General features: G+C 37.8%; 2 protein-coding genes across 2 annotated transcripts in view; one reads left to right on the top strand and one right to left on the bottom strand.

The window, feature by feature from the left end:
• Positions 1-874: 874 nt before the first annotated feature.
• LOC125241732 (60S ribosomal protein L8) lies at positions 875-7,604 on the bottom strand. Its single transcript, XM_048150343.1, has 6 exons — positions 7,537-7,604; positions 7,234-7,383; positions 4,811-4,967; positions 2,202-2,405; positions 1,579-1,737; positions 875-1,033 (listed from the first exon to the last, which is right to left on the bottom strand). Exons 2-6 carry the CDS (start codon positions 7,369-7,371, stop codon positions 918-920), a joined length of 774 nt encoding a protein of 257 aa, XP_048006300.1. The 5' UTR covers positions 7,372-7,383; positions 7,537-7,604; the 3' UTR covers positions 875-917.
• A 6,517-nt stretch (positions 7,605-14,121) lies between these two features.
• LOC125241944 (cryptochrome-1-like) overlaps positions 14,122-19,309 on the top strand; it is a 42,220-nt gene continuing 37,032 nt past the window's right edge. Inside the window, exon 1 of the mRNA XM_048150657.1 lies at positions 14,122-14,452. The gene's annotated coding sequence lies outside the window, so the exon portion shown is untranslated. The remainder of the gene's footprint in view (positions 14,453-19,309) is intronic.

Genomic DNA, 19,309 nt, shown 5'->3' with positions numbered 1-19,309 from the left:
AGAATGTCCTATATAATATTTATTTATTTATTTACAAGGGGGCAAAGTAGTTGTTTAACGGCACGTGCCAATATTGATACCCGAGCAAGCGAAAGATTCCAATATTGAACCGCGAGCGTAGAGTGGTTCAAAAAGTGGAAACTTGAGCGTTGCGAGGGTTTCAAGACACGAAGGTTAAACAAACTTTGCCGCCGAGTGAAACACAATTTTTTTCACCACACCAACACGAACTAAATACTGACTAAACATCTAACTAAATCAAAGGATCATCATTTATAGGTAAATTCTACCAGCTTAAGACATCAAGTTAAAATTTGTATGAAATTACTTTGCACTCTTGTGGATAAAATGCAATTTTGCTATCTGTTTTCGAATAGCACAGTAAGCCTTTACCAGTTGGTGTGGGGAAAACAACTGTTAAACCATGGGGCCGCTCAGGTAGAAACCGCGTCTTATGCGAAATACTAAAAATAACTCTCAACAGAGGTATAATATACATTTCTGTATAAGAGGTGTTTTATTGGTCTAGCACAAACAAGGAACCAAAACAGGATGAGAATAATACGGGTAGTTTTGTAATTCTGACAAGTGTTATACAGGCAAAATCCCCATTACTTCGCTAATGGAGCTAATGCATAATAAGTAAAATTATTACACATTGCATTGGAGACTGAGTTGACACATCAGTCTAAAATGGAAATTGACAATAGTTTACCAAATTATTATTTTTTATTTTCGGAAGGTGCTCACTCAATCCACACGCACACTACCAAATTATGTTATTTCATTTGTAGCCTTGGCTACAAATATGCGTTTTAAAGTGTTACGTGAAGATAAGTAGGTAAAATATTGGTGTTATAAGAAAAAGTCAAAATGTGATTTTCTGTTTATTTTCAAAGTCTTCTTTGTCTCCCTGTTTACGCCTCCTTCTTCGTATCTGTCTTGCCACCACGGATCCTGCCGGTTCTGCGGGCGGCGATGAGACCGACCTTGCGACCAGCCGATGTACCTCTCTTGACAGTCGACGCCTTACCTGCAAATAAATTGTTCTAATGAACTCTACTTCTAGACGCCAAAAACAATTACAATGTAACGTGTTAAACGTGTAAGCCTTATAAAGGCGATAATTAAACGGACAAAAATTTATTAGTGTGTATTATAAATATTTATAATTATTAAAAGTTACCCTTAATTTTCACCTCATAAATATTAATTTTGTAATTTTCTCAGTAGCAATTATCATTTAATTGCCACAGTGAAAATGTTAAAGATAGTTAATTACAGCAATTTATTCAAATTCTGTTATAAGTATAGATGTTGAAAAAGACTGGTTAAAAAAGAATCATTATTGTTTAAAATTACTGTATCTACATACATACTTATAATCACGCCTGTATCCCATAAAGGGGTAGGCAGAGCACATGAACTACTAAGTTTCAGTAAGTTCGGTATTCGTATTCGGCAAAGTCCATATTCGGCCCATCTCTATTCTTGACACTGCCATAACAATTTGTCACAAAGAGTGCGGCGTTCTTAGTGTTCAAAAGGTTATTGTAACATAAAAATTGTGATACTCACCAATATGTTGATGGTTACCACCACCGTGAGGATGCTCCACAGGGTTCATGGCAACACCACGCACGTACGGCCAGCAGTTACGCTTCACCTTGTACTTGTGGTAGGCGCGGCCGGCCTTCAGGATGGGCTTGTCGATACGACCGCCACCAGCGACGATTCCTGACAAATTAATAAATTATTTAGAACTTATCTTTGAATACTAAGACTGTTTTAGCATGTTAATATATCTTCAGAAAGAGCCTCTGTGTAATCATTAACATATTCAGAGTAGGTAAGTAAAAGTCATCATGTACGAAAAAGTTAACTACTTACAGAAAGAATATCCAATGTATTTTATTTTTATATTTTGCGTGGATGTTGCACTTAATTAAATAATTATTATGTGTTTTATGGACTAAGAAATTTAATGTTACATTTTTAAAGCAAATTATACCTTTCTTCAATGTTATTTTAAGGCTTTATATTATAAATGATTATATATTATTACAAACATTTTTAGCAAATGTTTTAAAAGTTAATTTTAAATTATGGTAGTTCAATTTAACAAAATATCACAAGCCTTATTAAATTTAATAAGCAAAAGCCTACAACATATTTTATAAAATAATAAAAGGAGTACTCACCAACCATGCCTCTGTTGCTAGAGGGCAGAACTTTCTTAGCTCCAGAGGGCAGCTTAACTCTGGTCCTCTTGGCATCGGGATTGTGTCCGATGACTGTGGCAAAATTGCCTGAGGCACGAGCCAGCCGGCCTCGGTCACCCATCTTCTCTTCCAAGTTGCACACAATGGTACCCTCAGGCATAGCTCCAACAGGCATCACATTTCCTGGGAAAGACCAATAGAATCACTAACTGAAATTTGAGTGCTTTTCCCTATGATTTGTACAGTTTTAACTTCAGAAAGAGCCTCTTGTGTCGTCATAGACAATTCAGAGTAGGTAAGTTAAGGTCATCATGTTGTACCCAGAATGAAGCTCCAAGTTGGGTTTTTACTGCATATAAAGATGATGTCAATGTAGTGAGTGACCTTCTATTCTCTTAACCTGATTTAAAAAATACACAGGACATATGATCAGGAGCAAAGAAAAGTGGAGCAAAAGAATCGTATGGTGGTTCCTAAAAGGCCGAAAAAGAAAGCAAGGACCACCAAAAATGACATGGGAAGATGAAATAGTAAAGTTCGCGGGGAGACTGGACCAGATTGGCGAGATACAGGGAAAAATGGAAAGGGATGGAAGAGGCCTTTGCCAAACGGCAAACAGACCAAATCGATGTTGTCTAAAACCAAAATATCTTATCTTATACTATTAAACGAGCAATTCTTGTATATTTATTTATTTATATATACCGACGATCTCGGAAACCGCTCTAACGATTTCGCTGAAATTTGTTATGTGGGGGTTTTCGGGGGTGAAAAATCGATCTAGCGTCGTAGCCTTAGATCCCGGAAAATGCGAATTTTCGAGTTTTCATGAGTTTTTCTTTCGCGTTTGTAAACGTAAAATATGGTCCTTATAATTTCGCCGCGCGCGCATAGATTCCGCTTAGCTCAGTCGTACGAGGTCGGTCTAATGTACGCAGATAGATCGTAGGTGTTAGGGTTTCGAATCCCGGCCAGAAATTAAGTTTTTGTTTTTTGTCTTTTTTTTTTGTTTTTGTATTTATGTATAAGAGTTTTTTTTTTTATCTAAAGACGTGATATATTAAAATTAAAATAGAATTCGCTCGGTTCGGTCGCCCAGATATTGAATATTAAATGTAAAACTAAAATTTATAAACTGTAATGTTGGTCCAGACTTCCAGACTCTTCGCTATGAGACCGTTCGCTGAAACGACTATCGGAACAATGATCGTTGAATCAACATCCCACATGGCGGTTATCTCGTGAGCCAAGTCTAGGTACTTACTGGACTTGTCCTTCTCGGCTTTCACGAGATTCTCATCATGGGGGATGGTGATGTCAACGAGCACGGCCCGGCGTTGCGGTCGATCTATTATCACAATGTCAGGCTTATTGGCTACAATAGTCGTCAGTGATAATAGATCGATCCCAATAGAGCGTGGCACGACCATTTTCAAGAACTGGCGCAGGCAAGTACTTGTAGTACGGTACTTCGCGGTCCACAAGGCCGTATTGAAGAGCAAGTTGCTGGTGAATAATCCTGGCTAGGAGATTATGTCTGTGCAAGTACTCGCCGTTAGCAAGATGAGAACAACCGGAAATGATATGCAGAGATGTTAACTATTTGAAATAAAGCATTTCAAATGGAAATACAAAATACCTATTTTGTATTTTAAATACTTTTATCTAAAACTATTTTGTATTTTATTTGAAATACTTTTTAGTACAAGTATTTTGCATTTTCTACCATTTCAAAATACAAAATGCTTTTTGTCACTTTTTGACGTAAGATAGATGGTACCGAGCGCGTATTCTATTTTTTCTTTGTCTGCCTAAATAAAGTTATGTACTGACCGGGACAACACGTTCGGAAGCGCTTAATTTATGTTTTACAAATTATTACACTTATTTTCAGTGCTGCCAACATAGTGGTTCCTATAATAATTAAGGTTCAATAAATAGTAAGCGATTTGTTTGCAAGATCCCTAAGCACCCTGACCATGAACATCGAAAAATCGGGGAAAATCCATATGACTCGTATACCTAATGTAATGACTTTAGGCATTCCTATTTAGTATAGCTGTAATGTATTATACTTAATTAATATTACCATTATTTTAGCATTTTTTTTTATATTTCATACATATTGCAATATAACTCTTTCATTCGATTTTTATAATATTAGGTAAAAGACATGGAAACAGTAAATTTTGGCTTCACTTTTTAACGTGCTAATTTTATAGAGCCAGGTTTCTGGGCTCTCTGGTGATTCTGTGTTTTAAACACATCTTTAAAATAAAAGTTTTACCTTATGTCAAAAAAGGATTTTATTTGAATAAAGGTATTTTGAAAATACCTATTTTGCATTTTGTATTTCAAATACCTTTTTGTAAAACTATTTTGTATTTTTATTTGAAATAGGTAAAAAACCAAAGTATTTGCATTTTGTATTTAAATACATTGCACTACCTATTTTTTTACATTCTGATGATATGCCTGAGTGACTCTCCGGGACGGCGGCATGCCCGACAAAATGTCGACCGTACCGTCCTTCTTATTATTATAATAATTCAATAATATTCAGCTAGTAACACTTCAGCATTACTTACCAACTTCAAGGGTAGCCTTCTTTCCACAGTAAACAAACTGGCCAGTGTACAGGCCCTCGGGAGCGATGAACAGCTCCTTGCGGGTCTTGAACTTGTAGGGGTCACGGAAGTGGACCACTGCCAGGGGAGCACCACGACCGGGGTCATGGATGATATCCTAATTAACAAAATATACATTAACTTTCAAATAACTATATATTATTGTCGGCGAGCTAGTATTCTCAATATTTTCAGACATGTGCTTGGAGCAAAGATATATTAAAATAAAGATTCTACATTAAATATGGAACAACCAAGTACAATTACTTCATCAAGAACAAATTATATATAAAATGTATTTTAAATACAGTGTAAACTCTATATAACGGCACTGAAGGAACTGTGCATTTTAGGTGTTTTAGAGAGTTGCCGTTAAGTGGAGAGAAGAAAAATCTGAATTAGAAGTTTATTTCAGAATAGTCTTAGTAGTAATATACGTTAGTAATGGTCAAAAACATCCTACATGTGGAAGCAATCCCAATTTGTAAACAAAAGAACCAATTTTTTAGAAAGTTCGGGATGCTTGATGACGACGTCGAGTTTATTGCCGGCTAGGATAACAAAGGGACTAAAGAACTTACACAGCTGCACAGTTTTTCTAATTTTAGCAAATTAAAAGGTATTTTTAACCGACTTCAAAAAAGGAGGAGGTTCTCAATTCGACTGAATTTTTTTATTACTTAATTGTTGCCGTTAATGCCGTTATTGAGAGTGGGTGTGATGCTATGTAGAGTGTATCATTGTATGGTAGACAAGCTAAACCAACCAAAGTCAATTGGTTTCGACGCTTTAGAGAGTGTACCATTAAATCGAGTGACGTTACATGGAGTTTACACTGTATTTATAAAAGGTTTAAGCACATTGCTGACTTTAGTAAAAATATTCTTGGCATGTTCAGTTCCATCAACACACTTTTCTGAACACCACTAACTAATTTTAAATTAATAATCACAGTTTTTTTGTCTTGCAAGTGTGTGAAATGTAATTGAACTAGATTTGTCATTAAGGTTAACAAAGTGGTATGAATATTCTTTCGCATTTGCTGCAAAGTCACCATATACTAAATTTTTTTTATTATTTGATTACAAAAACAAATTACATATTTAATAAAACTCCTTCTGTTTCAAAGTTGCTTTGGAATGTGGCCTATGTCACTAGCAATGGCATCATAAACTAAGCAAAAAAAGCTGTGAGAATGAAAATATGCATATTTAAATTGACAATGATGAGGTTGAAAGCCACATGACAGTCATTTTCATAAAACTAGTGCCTTCAAAATTCTTAGGATTAGCTGTCAAAGTGGACTATCCCATGAGCCATGGCGAATAGCGGAATAGCACAAAGAAGATGATGACATTGATATAACAATAACTATGTAAACCAACCAGCAGAAATCATTTCAGCGACCTACAAACGTGATTCTAGTTCCTATTTTAATAGAACTTATAAGACAACCAGGTGCACATGGTTAACATGGCTTAGCCACATGAGTGTGAATAATAATTTTAATAAAACGGCAAACAGTTGAACTTTTGAACATCATTTGTGTCGATTAACTTCAAAACTGGGTAAATCCATTCTGCTATAAGGTTGATTATTTTTCAGATCATATTATATTTTTTATATATTCAACCTCAAAGCAGAATGGATTTACCCAGGTTTGAAGTTAAGCGACACATTTATATTCTATTATTTTAAGTGATATACCCATAAAACCATTATTTTGGTTCTATGCCCTAGCAGAGGCTTGTTTGAGGATTTTGCAAACATACACACACCACACTTGTTGCACTAACCCAACTGTTACCATTAAATTTGCTTTTATTAGATCAGAATATATAATATTTTACTGCGGATAGCCAAATATCAATGTTAGTTTGTACAATTGGACCTCAAATTAAATAAATATCATAGACAGCATGGTACGCTCATGAAGGCCACAGTAAGCTCATGAAGGCACAATACAAGTTAATTAACACAATAATTATCTAGATGATAAAAGCTTTAAGTCAAACATATAAGGCAAACCCTTAATACATTTAGGGGATGTTTAAAGCAATAGAACAAGTTTAAAAGTCTCATGAAGTAATATTCAAATTTAGCAATTAACAATAAATACTAATCAAGAGACTGAGTAAAAGTCGGTCTCCTACTAAAGTTTCATCATACTCGATGAGAGGTTACATGGCCACACATGAGGTTTGATCAGTTTAGAGAGGTTATGTCTTGATCATGAAATATAATGCCAAAACAATGCCATTGTACATATAACAGTTACACGATTTAAGCATGTTGTATCTGAACCAGAAGAAGGTTAAGGTGCCGTGAAATTCATTTAAAATATCGCTGACGTATGATAACAATAAGTATGAAAACATTCTTACCTTTACTACTCCCTTAATGTAACCATGTCGTTCAGCGTAATCCAAGGAGCGGAGTTTAGGCGCTCCTTTCCTCTTCTTGGTGTGAGAAACGAAGACCGAACCGGCACCTTTACGCTGGGCACGAATCACACGACCCATGATTAATGTCGCCTAAAATGTAAAATCACCTTAAAACAAAGAAAATAAGGACACAACGCAACAGACACGATATAAAACGTTGTTAATACTCTATTTTTGAAACAAAATAAACAGAAATTGATTTGATATTTAAAGATTATTTTACAAGAACTCCGGACGACATACCTCAGTTCGAGGGTCAGTTTTGAAAGAAAAAGAAAGCTACAGACTAAAAACAAAATGGCCGTGCACAGATAAGGTAACGTCAGAAAAGAAAATACATTTCTGTTATTTCTTATATTGGCTATATTGACTTCCATTAATTTTTTGTACAGTCTAATTTTTTAGTACAGTAATAGAAAATAAAATATTATTTTATCTCGTAAATTATTCGTAAATATTTATATTTTGACAAATATATACATATAAAATATATATACCGAGTTAATACAGTCTAAAACATTAAAATAATGTATATCATGGCTGACAAGCTGACCTAATATAAATCCACAGATAATAGATCCACATTTATTTATTTTATTTAATCGTATGGCATGAAAATAGGCAAATATAACAAGTTTTATACAATAAAACCAGTCAAAAAGGATACAAATATAAAAGCTATAGGTCAACATTTAGACAATTGAGCCACTCGGTAGCGTCTGGTGTGAGTTGCAGTAGGTCTTCTCTAGCCCCGGTGTATGAGTGCAGAAGGCAGCATTCGATGATGTGGTCCATGGTTTGGATCGCGCCGCATTCGCACAAGGCTGAATCCTGCCAACCCCACTTGTGCAAGGTATAATTGCAACGACCATGGCCCGTTCTGATTCTGTTAAGACGGCACCATAGTTTTCCGGGAAGGTCAAACCCTGGGAGCTGGAGTGTGGGGTCCACGATTCCTGAACATGAGTCCGCAGCGGTCCATTCTTCTTTCCACGTCTCACGGATGTCAAAGCCCTGGAGTCTCTGGGCAGCTACACATGACGGGTTTCGGGATTTCAGTCGCTGATGAGGTGGGTAGCAAAACTCTGCATGAACTGGTAGTGAGGTTGCAGACGCAATTTTGGCAGCCTCTCTTTTCAGTGCACATTTCCTGCGCAGGTGTGGTGGGGCTATATGGCACAGTGTCGGCAACCAATGCGTAGGAGTGGACCTTATGGTACCCGAGATACATCGCATCGTGTAGTTCAGCTTGGTATCAATCTTCGTCACATGTGCGCTTCCTAACCAGACGGGTGCACAGTATTCCGCTACCGAATACACCAAGGCTAAACCAGTGGAACGTAAGCAGTCAGCAGATGCTCCCCAGGAACTACCACAAAGTCTATGCATGATGTTGTTTCGTGATGCCAGTTTTAGCGACAGCTTTGTGAGGTGCTCCTTATATAAGTGAGGGATCTATCCAGCGTGACTCCGAGGTATCTGGGACATTGGTTGTATCTAAGCTTTTCACCGTTGAAGTACACAGCTGCTTAGGTGGAAGCAGGATACCTAAGCTCGGTCTTGCTTGTGCTAGGAATTAGGCGCCAACACCTAAAGTAATCTGCCAGCCTTGCCAGGTCCTTTGTTAGCGTGATTTCCGCTGTTGCGAACCTTGTACTCTGAGATACTAATGCAATGTCATCAGCATAAGTAAACTTAGTAGCCTCTGAGTATGTGGTAGGTCGTGGGTATATAAGTTGAAAAGTAAAGGGGCCAGAACGGACCCCTGCGGCAGGCCGTTGTTAAGTTTCCGCCTTTTGCTCTTGCAGTCACCAAGAAAAACCTTAAACTCTCGCTCGCTCAGCATACTGGTGATCAGGTCCGCAACCTCTCTGCTTGGTATTACGGATAAAACTTTGCAAATCAAGCCTTGCTTCCATACCGTATCGTAAGCAGCAGTTAGGTCTATAAATACTGCTGTAGATTTGAGAGCGTTTTGGAAACCTGCTTCGATATGGGTTGTGAGTGCAAGGACTTGGTCTGTGCAGCTTCTTCTGGTTCGGAAACCAGCTTGTTCCGGGGGGTTCCGTCTATATATGGTTCAATTCTGGCCATTAGAGCTCGTTCTAATAGCTTAAACGTGCAGCTAAGAAGGGCAATGGGTCTGTAACTCTCCGGTTGATTTGTTGGTTTCCCTGGTTTTAAGACTGCGACCACTTTTGATATCTTGAACTCCTTTGGAAGCTTGTTGAGCTGAAGGATATACGTGAATAGATCCACATTACTGAGTGGTGGCAATGCCTTATGCCATCCCATAAGCTTCATACAATAAGTGAAAGAGAAAAAAGATATATCTTTCTTGCTCTCGCTTATGGGATGATCTTGGCATCGGCCCGGTAGTCTACTAGTGCTTTAATAAGTGGTGGACATAAGCTACTTTACGTAAATCATTTTGCACTTTGTTCTTTATTGGATAAGTACTAGCTTTTGCCTGCGGCTTCGCTCGCTCGCGGTAAAATTCGCAAATTGCGGTTTGCTCCATACGAACTTCTATCCCCCATTTTAGGGAAGTGGGGGGTTAGAAAGAGACAGAAAGTAGCCTATGTCACTCTATAAAATATATGACTATTGTCAGCAGGGCGCTGTTATTCTGGTCGTCAGACTTTACTTAAAGTTAAACTATGAATTTCTTAAATAAAGTTTATTTTGTGCTCCAATAAAAGCTGAGTGGCTGAAGTACAGGCTGGTACAGAAGTAACGGTCAAGCAATCCTTATAGTTATCACTAAGAAAAGGTACGAAATTCCAATCTTCTATGGACGAGTGATGGACGATAAAAGCTTCGCCCGATTCGCCCCTATTACATTACACTTTCAATATCTTTTTCACCACACCAACGGGTAAAGGCTTACTTTGCTATTTGAAAACAGATAGCAAAATTGGATTTTATCCACTAGAGAGCAAAGTAATTTCATAATACAATTTTTAACTTGATGTCTTAAGCTGGCTGGCAGATTTTACTTCATTTTACCTATAAATAATGATTTTGAATAATAAATATTGGATAAATTGATGGATTTGATTTAGTTTGATGTTTTATAGTCAGTATTTTTTTGTTGGTGTTGGTGTGGTGAAAAAATTTGTGTTTCACTCGGTGGCAAAGTTTGTTTAACCTTCGTGCCTTGAAACCCTCGCAACGCTCAAGATTCCACTTTTTGTACCACTCGCTACGCTCGCGGTTCAATATTGGAATCTTTCGCTTGCTCGGGTATCAATATTGGTACGTGCGGTTAAACAACAACTTTGCCCCCTTGTAAAACAAATAACTATTTCAGTGCCTTGGTTATGACTCGTCGATGATTCCGCCATCGCCAGATCGGTTTAGGAAGGCACGCGTTGGGCACGCGCTTTATGCCCTACATTTTTTTGAATATGCCGTCTGACCCTTTAGCACAACTTGCCTTGTCGCGCGCGAGTCCATACAACAACCGCGACTTCAAGTATGGACTCGCGCGCGATAAGGCAAGTTGTGGTAGAGGGGCTGGTTTAGTGACAAGATTTGCTTGACCAGCAGGATTAGCACATGATTGCCGCGAGAGTATGTCGCCGCAAGATAGACTACCCATCCTTATGTCATTAATACAGTTACGCCGTGGCTTGCGTGGGCGACGGTCGCGCGATGGTCGCGCGACGGCGATGCGACGCATACGAAATCAAATCGATATGGAAGTATGAGACGCGACGGCGACGGTCGCGCGACCGTCGCCCACGCAAGACACGGCGTTAGAAGAAGACGTGTCATCTATCTGGCGGCCATCATGTGCTAGGCCTACTGGGCTTGACCGTCTTTCGAGACTCATACGTCGAAAATCAATACGCAATTTAGAATTAAGTACGCCAAAATTTATTAAGTTGTCATTTAAATTTTCAAGCTGGTTCCTTATGGAGCCGGGGGGCTTGAATGGAGGAGATATCCTTACCACGACCCAGCCACGACCTATGCACAACCCAAATCCAAATAAAGATAAACCTGCAACACCGTTGACAGATCTGTTAAGTGTTGCAAGTAAATAAATATAATAATGTATCTTTTGTTTTATAAAACGGGGCTCTCAAGTCACGTTGCAAGCGGCGTGGACGACTCGATTGAATTGGAAGTAGTCCAAGAGCTATAGTTTATTTTATGGTAATTAGTTACTTAACTGAAGAACATTTTAATTGACCGGTTTTAAGAAAATGGAAAATTTTATTCGTATACCTCTACTTAATTTTTGGGATGGCTTTTTAGTTTTTCATTTTAAATGTCAATTGGATGCCGTTTATTATGGGCATTATTGAGTAATAAAGAGTAATTTCATGCAAATTTTGAGTAGTCTTCTTATATTGGCTAGCAGTATTGACTGATGATTTTAATGATTAATATTCAATCAAATTCGATTAGATTTAATTTGGATAGTTTAGTTTCATAATACTTTCTTTATCGCGAAACATAGTAGGTACATTAAATTCTAGGAAGTAAGTTTACATGGCACCTAGGAAAGGGTATTGTAAATATTCTTAAATCTAGCTGAAATTAAGTTTATTATAGTAGTACTTACACTCGTTTTAGGGCACTGCATAGGTATTATAAATAAGTGCCTCATTAAAAAAAAGAGTAACAATTAAGAAATGTAAACGCTGTAGAGTTATTCCTTCTGAATCGGATACTTATAGAATATAAAAATATATATGTATATAAGTATTTGTATGTTATATATATCCTTGTCTGAGTACCTACAACACAAGCCTTCTTGAGCTTACCGTGGGACTCTGTCAATCTGTGTAAGAATGTCCTATAATATTTATTATTTATTAAGTTTCTAATGGGTTGGCGACGTGCATGTGACACTCATTGAGTTGCAAGTTTTTTTATTTTTTATTTATAAAACAAATATTTTAAAATAGACAAATTCAAATTATTTAAGGGAACAAATTTTACCACTTGCAGGATTATTTTCTGGCGTTTGTATGATGTAAAATGCTCTGAAAATTTGGGTAGCAGGACTAACAGGGCCTATTTAGCATTGCTGGGCACCGTTAATCAAATAGTTAACTTCGATAATCGTTAATCTGTTACTTAAAAAGTTAATTTCGTTAATCGTTAAAGCGATACATTTCGGTAGATTTAACGGAAGTTGAAGTTAATCGATAATCCGTTAACACGTCATAAAAATAGGACTCCACTATAGGTACATATTATGTATTTCTATTTACTAAGTTTCCACTAAAAACCATTAAAACCTGTGACGCCAATCGATAAAAAACCGAAATGTAATAATTACGGTCAATTCGGGCTTTTACCGGCGTTGGTTGGCTAAATCCTAGGTTTTATTTCGAGTTGGTAATTATTGGGTCATTCATGCGGTCGCGATCGTGGTGCGTCGGTTCTTCAGATTGAGATTGGAGATGACAACTCGATGCTGTGGGCCACGATAACTTGGTAGAGTAATCTAACTCCCGCGCCGGACTCTAACTCGATGCGTCGGTTGCGCGATTTGTCAGTCATGCCTGATGATTGCACTCTATTCCCAGGTTAGTGATCGATCTAGCACGCCTAATAAGATTTAGAAGATCTCGAATAAGTGATCCAAAGTCGCCAACTGGTCTTTAGACTGTTTATAACCGACGGATCTGCTTTTACCGATAAAACCTAGGTTTTGCCGTACTACGGGCTTTTACAGTAGTAGTAAGAACGTGGTTTTCGCGGCGCAGCGAGCCGCTTGAGGTACTGGATTAACGATTAACGGACTCGATGAAATTTAACGGAAGTTAACGAATCCGTTAACATGTTTTAAAGTTAACTTAAAAGTTAATCCGTTAATCGAAATGTTAACTTCGTTAATTAACGATTAACGGATTAACGAGTTAATGTCCAGCTATGCTATTTAGCATAATGCCTTGAAAATCCTTCGTATCGGTCAGAGCCTACTTTTCAAACTACTTACTCGCCTCGTCCGTGGATCACTTGTCTTTACCCTTGCACAATGTGTCTATGAAAACCACTGTCACCTTAGCTTAATATGGCTTTCATAAGTAGGTATTCAATAATCAATATCGGAGCGAACAACAAAAAACGTAAACCGGCTGATCTCGCTCTTTAGGTATTATAGTAGTTCTATTCGTTTTTATAAGTCCTGTCAATTATAGGTACATTAAAGAAATGTAGGCCTAAACAATTTACTCTCCATAGGTATGTATTTTTAAGTACTGACAGGTTAATATTAGGAATAGGTACAGTCTCCTATCTCCTCAGTAACGAGTGTTTTGCATAATTATAGTTTCATACCTTTTGTAACATTAATTACACATGTACTTAATGAGTTGCTTTCGTTCCGCTATCATTTTAATTAGGAACTAGAGTCTGTTTTGTATTATCACTTTTACATTTTTTATTTTTGCATATCCAGGCAATAATAGTACATTACATCAGAGGCCGGGAAAATGAGGATTTCCGGCCAAGTGGGTATATAGGCCGGATAGGGATACGAGGCCGGAAATCCGTTTTCACGCCGAGGCATGTATAGTGCTTTTCTCAAACATACAATGAAATAAAAAAAAATGCTCTAAAGGACAATATTTTATAAAAAAAAGTTACTTTGCAGGCCTAGGCCTATAAAATAATATGAAATCCCTTTACAGTCCTCTCGAGTTGTTGCGCCCAAAAAGCGATACTTCCCAGCCCATTTTAAGGAAAGTAAAGACAATATTTCATTGCATGTTTGAGAAAAAAAAGTTTACATGTCAGACATTTGAATTATATTGGTGTCAGCTCTTGACCTATAAATGTGACAAACCAAACGAAATAATAGCTCTCGCCGCGGTCTACTCACTACGCGGGTGGATTACGCTGTGTTTACTCCGCTCTGCTCTTGACGTAACTAATTAATTTCTGGTGTTAGTCTCATCGAGATTTCTAGAAACGTTAAAAAACATATTTTCAGGTTTTCTTGTGGAAGTTATACGATTTACTAGTTCCTTTAGAGTTTTCTTCTGAATTTCAACAAAGTTTGTCTTCTGTGTATTTAATTTTCTGAACACCAAAACAGTAGTGCAGTCATGACCAAGCACCTAGTTTCATAGGAAATTGTGCACAGTTTTGCAATTTTTTCCGTGACCAGGGATAATCTCTGATATTAAAGAGGGTAAGTAACCGTTTTTTAACGATTTTTATGTTTTTTATGGGTTGACAAGTTCACATTTATGTGAATCTTTTTATGGTATTATTTAATTCTTGTTTATTGTAAGCAGTATGATGTATGGGTTTGAGGGACAAGTGTTAACTTGGACCTTTAGGGCTTACATTTTTGTACAACTATTATAAAAACAATGTTTATATCTTTTTTTTTCAAATACATATATTGTTTGTAACCTAGATTTATATATTCGTTTGTTTTTACAGCAGTTTTTTACTTTATTGGCAATATTAAGTTAATGCACAGAATGGCTTAAACAGAACCTTTAAAACCTAGTATTGGAAAACGTGTAATATACCCTTTTCATAATTGTACTGGCAATACCAATATTTTTGACAGTTCTAGACTGGCTTTCTCTTCCGGCTTTGTCACTTCCTTTTTATCTGAGCTCTGCAATGGCCGATTAATAGTTCTAGTCTAATTTACTATATTATAATGTGAGGTTTAATCGTGATACATCCTTAAAGGATGTAAGCAAATTGTATCGTTATTTATATGGAATAAATAAAACAATTTGTTGAGTGCTCAAGACGTTTTTATTTAATTGAATACATATCGCCTTCGCTTCATGCCGTCATCACGTTTCCACCAGGGCTCGCTTCTGCCTTTATCAGGTTATTAGCCCAGAAGATCATGCTGCGAGGCGGATTCAAGAAACCAAGAAAGGTACGCTGTTCACTTTCAAACGTTAATTAACTTTTTGAGGTTATGTCAGTCCCTCATGGCATTTAACCCAATTGCACTCAACAAATAAATTGTCACGATGTCAAACTCACAGAACGAGCATAATGGCGGGCACATTCCCGTCGAGAAGCTTGATGGCTTACAGAATTATTCAAACTGGAAGTTTGCAATGAAGATGTTACTAACCCTAGATGGTCTTTGGGGTTGTGTGGATGGAACAGACACTGACAAGACCCACGACAGCCGCGCTTTGGCCAAGATATGTTTGACGATCAAGCCGTCCCTATATCAATATGTAAGAGATGCCACGTCTGCAAAGGATGCATGGAAGAAGCTTTCCGACGCCTTTGAGTCTAAGGGCCTCTACAGGAAAGTTCTCTTATTGCGGCAACTTCACAAAATTGAATATAATGAATACGGCAATATGTCTGACTATGTTGAGGCTGTTATGCGGCTGGTTCAACAGCTTTCTGATATAGACAAGAAAATAGAGGATGAAGTGGTTGCGGAGATCCTGCTCAGCGGTTTGCCACAGGAGTTCGACAACCTAGTATCCGGCCTGGAGACCGCCTGTCTGACAAGTAAACTATCGGTGGAAGTTGTGCGAACAAGGTTGCTACAAGAAGAACACCGACGGAATGCAAGTGATCAGGAAGGTTTGAAGGCTTACCTCGGGTACAAGAAGAAGAAATCATCATCACCTATGTTTTGTCAATTTTGCAAGAAGAGCGGACATACAATTAAGCGCTGCTTCAAACGCCAGAAGGAGCTGAAGAATGGGGAAAACCACACAATGCTAGCATCGGCCATGGTTTGCAGCAGAGGCGACAGCAGCCACGATTTTGTGGTTGACAGTGGTGCCTCTCAACATATGGTTTCTGACAGGAAGCTACTGGAAGATCCTATAGGTAAAAATTCAACCATTTTAATTGCTAATGGTAGTAAATTACATAGTAATTGTACTGGTAGGGTCCCTTTTTGCTCTAATGTTAGTTTGACCAATGTCCTCCATGTGCCGGACCTTTCAAGTAATCTTTTGTCTGTAAGCCAAATCACTAATAGAGGTTACACTGTTGTTTTCGATAAGGATCATTGTAAAGTCTTTGATAATGTTAAAGTCACTGGCAATCCAATCATAATCGCTTCGAAGGATAATGGTTTGTATAAATATAAGGCTCAAGGACGACACACCTTTGAGGAGGAGTCTTCTAAGCTCTTGCACTCTAGGCAAGAGACAGCGAATGCTCACGTTGTTTCGACTGTCCCAATGGACTTAATCCATAGGAGATTAGGACACTTGTCTGAAGCAGGTATGAAGGTTCTAGGTGATGGGAAGAAATGCATGAACTTTCTTTTACAGAAACAAGATGTCATGAATGGTAGTTGCGAGCCGTGCTTGACTGGCAAGATGGTGCGTTCACCGTATCCTGCTGTCAGCACGAAGCGCACTACCCAGCCCTTGGAACTCATCCATTCAGATGTGACCGGACCTATGCAAGTCAAAACTTGGGGTGGAGCTCGTTACCTTCTGACCTTCACAGACGACCACACCCGGAAAACGTGGGGATACCTTATGAAGCATAAATCAGAGGTGAGATCTCATTTTATTAACTTTAAAAATATGATAGAAAAACAATCTGGTTTATTTATTAAAATTTTGCGCAGTGACAATGGCCTTGAGTTTACTAATTCTAAACTGGCCAATTATCTTAAAGACCATGGTATCATACACCAAACCACTGTCCCTTACAATTCTGCTCAAAATGGCATTGCAGAAAGGGCCTTTTTAACGATTTTTAATAAAGCTAGGGCTATGCTGCAGGAGTCCGGCCTGTGCAACCGCTACTGGGGAGAGGCTGTTATGACAGCCATTTATCTTAAAAATAGATCTCCTACCAGAGCGCTTGCGGGTGGAATTTCCGAGACCATGTGGACTGGTCGTCCTATTGACATCAGTCATTTACGCGTCTTTGGGTGTACTGCTTATGCATATGTACCTAGTCAAAAACGTCAAAAGCTTGATGCTAGAGCAAAAGCTCTCATCTTTGTTGGTTATGGTGAAACTTTTAAAGGATACCGTTTAATTGATCCAAATAATCCTCGTAAAATTGTGCAGTCTAGGTCTGTTATTTTTAATGAGGATAAATTTTTAGGAAAACATGACAGTTGTAAAGAGACTTGTAGAAACTATTTTTATAATTATGAAATTGATGGCCTTAATATTCATTTGCCAAATAATGAAAATAATTGTGATGCTCAGAATAATTTTAATAATGACTCTAATTTAAATCAAATTATTAATAATGAATTTAATGATGTCATTCAAAACAATATAATTGATAAATCAGCTGAGTGCTCATCCTCTTTTAAAAATGTTTCAGATGCTGAGTCACCAACGCCACCGGCGTGGTCGCCGCTGTCTGAACACTACTGCACGGGCGATGATGGTGCAAGTGACGATGGTGATGAAGATGGCGTCCCGAAGGGCGCCTTGTCTTCTCTGCCAGAGTCATCACTTGATGGTTGTGACGATGGTGATGAAGTGGGTGCTCCAACGGGTGCTGTCTCTTCTCTGCCGGAGTCTACACACAATGAGCCTACGCTATCGGTTATTTCCGACGCGTTGAGGCCACGTCCCATGCGTAGTACAAGAGGTAATGTGCCACAACATCTCAGAGACTATGATTTATCATTGATGGCGGAAGGCTATTCGCCAGAGGAGCCTACCACATATAGCGAGGCCGTTCAATCCTCTGAAAAGGAAGAATGGTTGAAGGCCATGCAGTGTGAGTATGACTCTTTAATTAAAAACAAAGTATGGATCTTGGTAGACAGACCAGCTGATGAAAATATCGTCAAGTGCAAGTGGGTGTATAAAAAGAAGCAAGACACTTCAGGTAAGCCTGCTAAATTTAAAGCGAGATTGGTTGCCCGTGGTTTCAGTCAAATTGAGGGAATTGACTACACGGACACATTTGCTCCTGTAGTAAGACATAGCACTTTGAGGATATTGTTTTCTATAGCTACACAACTGAACCTAGAGATAGACCATATTGATGTAACAACCGCATTTTTAAATGGCGATCTTAATGAAAAGATTTATATGGAACAGCCATCTGGTTTTAAGAACTGTGATAAGGTTTGTTTGCTTAAGAAAAGCTTATACGGCCTTAAGCAGGCAAGCCGAATGTGGAATATAAAAATACATGATTTTTTAGCTAGTCACAATTTTATACAGAGCCAATGTGAACCATGTATTTATTTTAAGAAAAATGATAAAGAGTATATTATAATTGCCCTTTATGTCGATGATTTTTACATTTTTCATAATAATTGCTTGAATGGTATTTTACTACTTTTACAAACCAATTTTGAAATTCGACATTTAGGGAAATTACACAATTGTCTAGGAATGAATGTTCATAGAGAGAATGGTGTTACAACCTTAGACCAAAAAGAATATGTTAAGCGTTTGCTAATTAAATATAACATGTCAGAGTCTAAATCTGTTTCTACACCGTTACCGGTCAATTGTAAACTTGAAAAATCTAACAAGACTCACTTAGATGATGAAGTCTATCAGTACAGACAATTATTAGGAAGTTTAATGTATTTATCCGTCTGTACTAGACCTGACATATCTTTTGCATGTAGCCAACTCAGTATGTTTAACACATGTTTTGATGAAAATCATTGGCGCATAGCGAAGCGAGTGCTGAGATACCTAAAAGGTACTATTGATTATGGCCTTTGTTTTACAAAGAGCAATACTTTTAACCTTACAGCATTTGCTGACGCAAGTTGGGCCAATGACCTTTCAGATCGCAAGTCCTATACTGGTTTTGTGATTAAATTAGGCAACTCCGTTATTAATTGGGAGGCTAGGAAGCAACAATGTATAAGTCTTTCTAGCTGTGAATCGGTATTTGTAGCAATTGGAGACTGTTGTAAGGATATATGTTTTGTACGAAATTTCTTATCAGAAATTTTCGATAAAACCATAGAAACCTGCATTTTTAATGATAGCCAATCAGCACAAAAGTTACTGTTACTCAAAGAGTACTCCCATAAACGCGCAAAACATATAGACCTAAGATATCACTTTATCAAGGATATAATCCA

Source organism: Leguminivora glycinivorella, chromosome Z (assembly GCF_023078275.1).
Source record: "Leguminivora glycinivorella isolate SPB_JAAS2020 chromosome Z, LegGlyc_1.1, whole genome shotgun sequence".
Classification (NCBI taxonomy): Eukaryota; Metazoa; Arthropoda; class Insecta; order Lepidoptera; family Tortricidae; genus Leguminivora; species Leguminivora glycinivorella.
The sequence above is the reverse complement of the archived record's forward strand: the minus strand, read 5'-3'. Positions and strand labels throughout refer to the sequence as shown.

Excerpts from the sequence above, each read along its gene's own strand:
- LOC125241732 (XM_048150343.1), bottom strand. The coding sequence starts at position 7,371 with ATGGGTCGTGTGATTCGTGCCCAGCGTAAAGGTGCCGGTTCGGTCTTC. Across the intron at positions 4,968-7,233 it reads ACATTAAGGGAGTAGTAAAG|GATATCATCCATGACCCCGG; the intron begins GTAAGAATGTTT and ends TTTGTTAATTAG. Across the intron at positions 1,738-2,201 it reads TAGCAACAGAGGCATGGTTG|GAATCGTCGCTGGTGGCGGT; the intron begins GTGAGTACTCCT and ends TTAATTTGTCAG.